Here is a 9423-nt window from a genome sequence, read left to right on the forward strand (position 1 = left end):
AGGTGACCTAGTCTTGAGGAAGATAAAAGCTTCTGGTGTAGGACAGAAAGGGAAGCTTGCCCCGAATTGGGAAGGGCCATACAAAGTCAAGAGTGTTCAAGGTAGAGGAACCTACAAGCTGGAGACTATGGATGGTTTTGAAGTCCCGGGAACTTGGCATGCACAAAACCTGAAGGTTTACTATGTGTAGGGCGACTGAATACGATTCTCACTTGTCAAGATGACAAGTAGGTTAAAAAGCACCTTGAAGCTTTGCTTGCTTAGTATTTACATGTTTTAGCTTTATTTTGAAGTTTATCAAGATTTGTGTAAGGGATGAATACCAATGACTTATGAAATTTAGAAAGTTTTTCGAAATATATCTGAAATCTCTATGGCAAGTCAAGTAAACTAAATGCGTGAAATGCAAGCATAAAATCCGATAAATAGAATAGATCAAATAAATATTACAAGAGTTTGATAAATAAATTCTTAAAAATAAGATGAAGTAAACAAGCCACGCAGGGCTGGAAAAGCTCTAAGGAGCTGAGGTGCCCTCGGCCTCCATATCGTCATCCCTTCCGCTCTCGCTAGAAGTATCTGTCGTCTCGGAGGAGGAGGAAGAACTGTCATCCTCAGCAGGCCTAGAAGAAGACTCGAGAGGAGGAAGAAGCGGGTCCTGAGGGACGTGATCTGAGACAACTACTCGAGTGCGAAACCTCTGCAGCAAAGCCTCGTCATCAAGGCAGACATAGTTCGCCGGGTTAATATCAGGACAAGCCTCGTTCACGGTCCCAAGGGCCGTGTCCCAACCAGTCCTAAAAAACCCGGGGAAGACCGAGTCATCCCTTATCCTCATTGATTGGGCAAACTCCTCCGAGTCCAGATAGTTATCTATAGCTTTATCCTTCTCGGCCCGAAGCACCACCAGCTCGGCGTTAGATTCTCCGAGTTCTTTCTCCTTGCGTTTGAACTTCTTCTCTAGAGCAGCATACTTCTTCTACTGCCTCCTGAGGGCATTGTCGGCCTTGTCAGAAGCCCGCTTCCATGACTCGGCTTGCCTCACAGCGCCTTGAAAATAGACGTTAGACTGAAATGAAACAATTAACAAAGTGTAAGGCAGGAGAATGATACAAGTAAGAAAGATAAGTTCAAAAAAAAGGGGGGGGGGTCATACCGAAGCCAGAGACTGAGCTCCCATGAGCTTTATCCTCTCAAGATCAGGGGTGGCAACCACACCAGTAAAATCTTTGGGAGTCACGCCATGGTAGGACCAATCCCAAGCATGCTTCGTGGATCCAACCACGGTATCCCCTCGGCGAAATCCCCAGAGAGGCTAGAAGGCGCCTGTAGCAGCAGCAGGAGCAGCAGCAGTAATAGGAGCAATGTGGCCCTCAGCTCCCTCAGCTGAAGCCTCCCCCATGGGCTCCTTGTGTTTTCTCAAGAAGATAGGCTCCGTGGCCTTTCCTCGAGTGTCCAGGCCCGCAAGACGAGCTTTCTTCATTCTAGCAGTTTCCTTAACGAGGGGCACGTTATCCTCGTTGATCTCCTTGGCAGCTGCAAGACAAGATAAAAAAACAAAATAAGTGGTGTCAATAATGCATGAAATGAAATAAAATTGGGAAGGGAAGAAAAATACCCTGTTGAGAAATAGAGGATAGTCCCACATGAATGAGGGAGAACTCCTCTAAGAGAGTCCAGCTGGTAGTAGTGTCGTCATCCCGAGTAAGCTCATTATAAATATTAGTTTCCTCGGGAGTTAAGTGAATGGATTTGAGGCTACCATCACTAACCTTCCCGAAGGAAGATCTGAAGAGTGTGCCCCAGTCGCCATTCTCCCAACGTAACACGACGAAACTATTCCTCCAATTTTGGTTATTATCAAGAATGGAGGCGCCGTTAAAGATATGCTTACATTTGTGCCTTTGTTTGACATAGACCCAACCACAATTACCAGAAGCGCTATTGGAACATTAAAAAACTTTCCTAAAAATAGCTACGGATAGGGGAAAACCTTCCCTAAGGCAGCAAACCATAAAACATAAAAGGTTCCTCTAAGCGTTTGGAGGAAGCTGACATGGGTTTATTTGTAAATCAGCTAGAAGGTGAGGAATGAAGGGATGGAAAGGGAACCTAAGCCCAGCATTAAGGGCATCTGTGTAAATAAAGAGGGTGTCAGGTTTCCAGTGGCAAGTACGGTCGCCACCAGAAACTGGAACTAATCTCAGGGGAGGAAGAACATTATAACGTGCATTTAATTTATCGAAATCTATGTTATGCCAAGTGTTGCAATGATTAAAAGAATCAAGATGAGCAGTGGAGGGGTATTCATCCCCCCTAGTGTTGATCATATCTATCAGAGACATATAAGAAGAACGAATTTCAACACCCTTACCTCGTTTTGAAGTCGAGGCTATCTTGGCCGCTCTCTCAGAATTCTTATCAGCCATTGATGAAGCTAGGGAAGGACCTGAAAACCTTGAACGGAAAAGGAAGCCGGAAAAGGCTAAAGAAGTTGCCGGAAAAACTTCTAAAGGAGGAGAGTTGAGAGAGGAGGATGTTAGAATGTTTGAGAAAAGATGTGTGAAATGAAGAGTGGTGGGTGTGAATGGAAACACACTCCTCCCACCTTTATATAGGAGGAGAAAAGGGAAAATGGGCCTTAGAAAAGCCCATTTGGGCCTAAGTTCAGAAATATTCTGGAATGCTCTACAGAGTGTTGGAAGAATTTTGGAAACTTTCTGGAAAAATCCAAAAACAATTGGAAAAATTCCATAAAAACCTCGAAAATTCAACAGGGTTCTTAAAATTTGGCTTAGAAATGGGGACCAGCCCAAGAATTATCGGGCCTAAGGAAAAGCCCAGTTCAGAAAAAGGCCCAATTAAGAATAAGCCTGAGCAAAAGGCCCAGATTGGAAGAATATAAACTAGCCCAGGCTCAAAGCCCAGGAAAAGGGCCAAAAATCGAGTGGGAAAACCAAAATCAAGGCCCAAAATAAAAGCCCAGCTTGAGGCCCCAAATGTTTTCCAAAATACAAAGCCTAAACGATAGGCCCAAGAGAATCCAGGCCCAGTGAAGAAAGTCCAGCCCAGGTTTAAGGGCCCAAATCCAAATATGTGAAATTACAAAAAAATATATGTCACAAATTCCTGACCCAGCTCGACCAGAAATTATAAGTAAATTCTGATCGAAATGCTTGAGGTCGAATAGGCTTCGACCAGGGCTAAAAAAGGGAGCTAATTCAGTCAAGAAATGAATCCTGACCGAAAATTCCGGGTCGAAAGAAAAAAAAAACACAAGGTAAAAATCCTGGCCGAAATTCGACCATAACTTGAGGTCGAATGCACCCTCCTCGAATTTCCTTCGACCAAGGTACAACAGAGGCTAATTCGACCAGGATCCTGGTCAAACAGGATTCCTGGTCCCAGGATCCTGGTCGAGCCAGGTATAAAAAAAAGGGAGGAAAAGAGAAGGAAAAAATGTGTTTTCTGAAAAAAGGATTTTATATTCTGAATATTCCCAGAAAATTAAGGAAATTCCTTAAAATATTTTCTGAAAAATGTTAATATTTTCAGAAAATAAGGAATAAATCCAGAAAATTAAGGGTAAATCCCAGAATTAAGGGAAAAACCCAGAAAATTAAGGATAAATCCCAGAATTAAGGGAAAAATCCAGAAAATTAAGGATAAATCCCAGAATTAAGGGAAAAATCCAGAAAATTAAGGATAAATCCCAAAATTAAGGGAAAAATTCAAAAAATTAAGGACAAATCCCATAATTAAAGGAAAAATTCTTGAAAATTAAGATAATTCCTGAATAAAAGGAATAAAAGAAAACCGTTGTAAATGTGTAGGTCGCTCCACACTTTACGCAAAAACGATACCCTGTAAGGGAACGAATGAACCTAACTTCTGCGAAACCTAGTCATTGTTTCTTAAAAGTTGGGGGGCAAATGATAGGGAATAAATAAATCATGATTACATAGTTAATGTTGTATTAATTACACATGATTTGGGCTGCAAGACCCAATAAGAAGATGTATGATATTCAGACCAAAAAGGTTAACACATTAATCAGGCCTGATGGACCAGATCAGGCCTGATGGAACAAAAAAGGCCCAAAACTCTGATTATTAATTAATTTCGTAATTAATTAATAAGGGAGAAAAACAGTTGTTAAGATAAGTCCCAGTGGGGATATAAAACCTTGTAGGTTGGCCTCCAAGGAACCTCATGGGATAAGGAATCAGCTTCCTACTTCTTAGGACTCCAAAGTCCATTCTAATTCAGAGACTTGACCACCAAGTCTCCTATACCAAGTCCAATTCAAGGACTCACAATTTCTATATAAGGGGTCTCACCCCACAAATCAGAATTACGTTTTTTGACTTGATCCTTGGCAATCAGTAAGGTAGGTAGCCATCTTGTTAAGGCAGGTTGAGTCACGAAACACAAGAGCAGTCAAATCGAGCCTCGAAACTCACGTTCCTTAGTAATAAATACAGCAATTATATATCTTAGTTTTTAATGCATAACAAATTGTAATACATGTTAAGTAAACGGTAAGTAGATAACTTTTATATTTAATTTCTATTCATGTATTTAATTAATAAGTGTATGGGTGTGTGTGTATATATATCATTATTTAAATAGAAATAACATAATTAATGAAAATCAAATATTAATTACTCAAATTTATTTATTTTCTTTGTAATTTTTTTAATTTTAATATCTGATATTTTTGTGATTATTTAGAAAAGTGAAACCTATAAAATATTCGTGAATTGTGAGAAGGAATTATGAAAAACGTTCATGAATCGTTGCCAAAAATAGTTCGTGAGTTGTTCGTTAATATGTTCGCAAATAACTTTTTTCTTAATGAGTCGATACACAAAGAAAAAAAATTGATTCGATAAAGTTCGGTTTTGAGTCCGAGTTTGATAAATTTAATGAGTTAAAATATGAATACTGAAAATTCGGATTGGTTCGGCTCATTTACCACCACCAATCATGTTAACAAATAAAACTTGGAACAAATTAACATATTTGTAAAATAAAATATAATCAGAAACAGTATGCATGCATGTATTGGCCATCTAACAATTATAAAGAAAATTTATATACAGATCAGTAGGGTCCGTAAGAATGAATAATTATTTTCTGCCAAAACTAAGAAATCATAAACAAATAAAAACAAACAAATATTTTAATAATCTAAGCTGTTTTATGGTGTCCCATCAGTTACAAATTTTCAACATATATTAGTTAGTTTGACTAATCTACTAAAGAAAACACATACGACAGCTCAACAAAAAGTATATTGTACAAGTTAGACGACAAAAAACAAACGTTGCTTCAACTTCAACAATAATTTTTAGGATGTGGTTTATATGGATTCTGATTCCACTGCGGCTTTATTTTGCTCTTATTTCTCATCTTCCACGTACAACTCCGCAGGCTTGTGAAGTCTTGGGGGTATTTGATATTCTATATTTTCATCTCACTGCTTCACGGAACAAGCAGGCCGGAATTGACTCTCTTTTTATGCTTTTGTTAATTAGCTATTTATGTACACATCAGAAATCAAATTTTTAACCTCCCTCTAGTGAATACCAACTCAATTGCTACATTCACGGCTTAGCTGACCATATAATTGACCAACTCTATTTCTTCTCGTGCTAATGACGAAAAACATATTCACGATCTTCTTTACTTGAGAGAAAAAAAAAATCAAACTTTAATTTTTTTTAGAAAAAAGTTAAGCAAAGTGCATGTTAAGGCGAAGCACTTTTTATAATATGTATGTATACAATTAAAGGCTGTGCAAATATTAGGGAGAAAGTGTCTCTGCAGTACAATGACAAAATTCGTATCTGCTTACAAGATATCACGAGTTCGATTCTTGACATGTTCGTGTATAAAATGAAATAGTGCTAACAAGTGACGACCCCACAAATTACACAAGTCCACAAATTTCAATTTGCTTGCACAAATTTTGTGGCAAAGGGAACAACAAAATCAGAAGGGGGATTACAAGGTGCGCAAAGCTTGTGGAATGGGCCTTGTGTTTCTGCCTTTTTTTCACCCTCGCTATCAAATCTTCCGATCACGACTAATCACCATTCCAAACACCATTTGCTTCGTACACTAGAAGCAGTAGTTTTATTATTATTTCAATCATTAATTTAGATTTTCCACTATATCGGAACTAACTTATTCCTAATTCTCTGTCGTTCTTACAACCCACATGTACTCTTAGAAAGTTTATTTATAGGAAAAGATATTGTTCGATAATTTATTTGTATAAATTTATTATTCAACATATATTTAGCAAAAGAAAAGGAACGCACAGTGTGCTGAGTGATGAGTTTTGCACGTATGTTGCTCCCCTGCTAAATTAGTCGTACTTGGTATTATGCAGTGCTCTGAGTGCTCGCTTGGAGACTCGAGTCCTCTAATTAGAGTACGTGCTTTTTGACAAATATATTAGACCCACTTAATAATAGTAAAAATCTTTTGCGGCCTGGAAAAAATGAAACTAAATTTTGTTCGGTTTGTAAAAGACGAGCGTTTATCACATCACCAAATCTTTATTACAATTGGACACGATTACGTTTATTTTTTTTGAAATATTATATGGTACAATAAATGTTTGCTCTTACCATTTCCCTGCTCTATTAAACATACGACTATTTTTATTTTTATTATTTTTTTTATAATTTTTTGTTGTGCTCAACTTAATTCGAGGTAAGATTTTAAGTATATCAAAGTTGAACAATAAATTTTTTTAATTACTATCTTTACATATCTATTATGATTAATTGATAATTTAACTTTTTTCTTTGTTGGGGAAGCAATTAACCCCACCACAATGTCGAGTTGAAATAAAACCTCCTAAAATCATTACATTTTTCTATCCAAAATCATTATACTGGAAATGAGGAATTTTCTGAACGCATAATACCGATTGAACTAATTAAAGGATACCGACTTTTTAACTCCACTGGAATTATAGAGTATATATTGACCGTAACCCAAAATCAAACGGTATTCAATATTTAACGACCGATTATTGCGATTGCATTCAACATGATTGACTGACCGTTAACATGACATACAACCATCATTGATCGATAAAGCGATTAAAGTTTACCTACTTGATTGACGTGTTACGACACGTGGTTGTGGACCACTCAATAATATGACATTGAGATGTTAGAAGGTGGCCCGCAAAACGTGAAATTGGCCCAACACATATCGTGTACACGTGACATTAGTCTTGCCCAGTCAATTTAACATTTGATAAAAAATAAATATGATCGAGAATAATTCGATCGCCATCATCTAATACACAACAATTTTACACCTATATTACACAAGAATTTTACACCTATAAACAAATGAGTCGGGGATTCGTAAATACGCTGTTACTTGCGGGGTTATATTATGTTTTAAATCTTCTTTTAACAAGTTTTTCTTTTTAAAGTGTCTCACTTGCACATTCTCGGTCGATATCTTGGTTTCTGAAAAAAAGAGAGTCAAAGTTCGACTTCCACGAGTTTAGCTATAAAAAAACAATTTCTAAACAACCGTGCCTTTATGCTCAAGTAGTTGGGCTTAAAGCAAGTATAGTAGTATTACAGTCATTCCCTTCTGTTTTGTCCAACTGTTAACAAATTTTAGTGTGTCTCAGTGCTGGCTTTTCATATAATTGTTGTAACTTGTGAGCATTAGGTGTCATTCTTCGATTGGCCAGCAAGCTGGACATCAAATTATTATAACCAAGAAATAAAATCATTTTACAAAGTAATTATCAAGTAAAATGACATGAAATAATAAAATAAGGCCACTCATTGTTCCTGTTGATATATAAATATAAACTTCTAAACTCAAAAACATGATCTTTTGATAAATAGCAGAACATGTTAGGGTTAGCGTAAGAAGCCCACCAGCTACCTAGCTTCTTCTTTCTTCTTCTACTTGTTCTCATCTACAATTTTTATATAGCTACTTAAATCCAATTTAGATCTGGTATACATAAACAGATCTGCGTTTCGAGAAAGCTAGCTAGAATTTTTAAAAGTATTAGGGTTACATTAAATTAGTACATGATGAAGAAGCGTCAAGTGGTAGTGAGATCAAGAGGAGACTCAGGCAGAAGTAGCAGCACATCGATGGCGAGAAGTGTGAGGTACGGAGAATGCCAGAAGAATCACGCGGCGAATATTGGAGGCTATGCTGTGGATGGTTGCAGAGAATTTATGGCGAATGGAGATGAAGGTTCTCCGGAAGCTCTTAACTGTGCAGCTTGCGGTTGTCACAGGAATTTTCATAGGAGAGAAGTGGATGAGGTAGTTTCTGAGTCATTTTCAACTAATTCTTACTCCCGTACTACTGGTGCTTAATCGGATCCAACTTTAATCAACAAAAAAAAATGGAGATTTATATTTGTACAAATTAAAGAATCCGTGTTTGCGTTACTGAATTAATTTACAAGTTCACTGTTGCAAAATAGTGATCTTAATCTATATACTTAATTCATCAGTGTGATCATGTTTGAATATATTGTATACATGTTTCTGAGCTCAATTAATTAAGTGATCGATATGATTATACAAATATGTGTAAGTTTCCTCACATGAGTTTTTATATATTCAAGCTTCATGTCATATACATGGCATATATATATGTAGCCGAAGCTAGCAAAAGCTTGCTAACTTTTCTTGTAAATTAGTTACGTTTCTTGTTTTAAGTTAATTTCGAGTTCAAGTTCGATGTCGATTATAATAACACCAATAATCATATGAATGTCGAACCAACGTTCTAATCATCGTGTAATGTGTCTGTATATAAAAATGATCATTTACAGAATGAGAAAAAGGATAGAATCATAGAACATTGTAGAAGAGAAGTAAGTATATATATATAGGAGTGGCACTTTACAGCTTCATGCAAATTCTATCACATCCATAAATGGTGGCACAATACAGGTTTGTCATGTCCAAGAATATAATAAGGCCTCTTTGCTATTACTTATAGTTTAATCAGTTTTGCTCATTTAGTTCCATGAATATAATAAGGCCTCTTTGTGGTTTACACATTGGCGTTCTGATCAAGAGACCACAGGGCAGACAATGCCTACACTGATCCAACTCTCTTTTCATTTTTCTATTCCCCCATTTTCTATTCCATGTACTATAGTTCTTTATTAAAACATAGATATCATGTTAAATTGCCGGTTCTCCTAAAATTCAAGGTATGAGAATTTGGACTTACTGATTGAATCGTATTAATATCTTTTAACAAGTACTCCTTTCAATGTTTTGTTTTTATGGTAGGTTATCTCTCTTTGTATTGCTATATTTCATCAGTCCCCAACTCATTTAACTTTTTGTGGTTAAATTGAATGAACTTTGACGGAAGGAGGAGTTAGTGTGGTCGTTG

General features: G+C 36.8%; 1 protein-coding gene across 1 annotated transcript; it reads left to right on the forward strand.

Annotated features, from left to right (window-relative positions):
* Positions 1–7824: 7824 nt before the first annotated feature.
* On the forward strand, positions 7825–8648 carry LOC141660764 (mini zinc finger protein 3-like). Its single transcript, XM_074467753.1, has one exon. The coding sequence runs from the start codon at positions 8088–8090 to the stop codon at positions 8382–8384; it is 297 nt and encodes a 98-aa protein (XP_074323854.1). The 5' UTR covers positions 7825–8087; the 3' UTR covers positions 8385–8648.
* The last annotated feature ends 775 nt before the right edge of the window (positions 8649–9423 follow it).

The sequence above is a fragment of the Apium graveolens genome, chromosome 5 (genome assembly GCF_009905375.1).
Source record: "Apium graveolens cultivar Ventura chromosome 5, ASM990537v1, whole genome shotgun sequence".
In the NCBI taxonomy this organism is placed as follows: Eukaryota; Viridiplantae; Streptophyta; class Magnoliopsida; order Apiales; family Apiaceae; genus Apium; species Apium graveolens.

What these genes read in the sequence shown, in the direction of transcription:
- LOC141660764 (XM_074467753.1), top strand. Translation starts at nt 8,088, where the DNA reads ATGATGAAGAAGCGTCAAGTGGTAGTGAGATCAAGAGGAGACTCAGGC.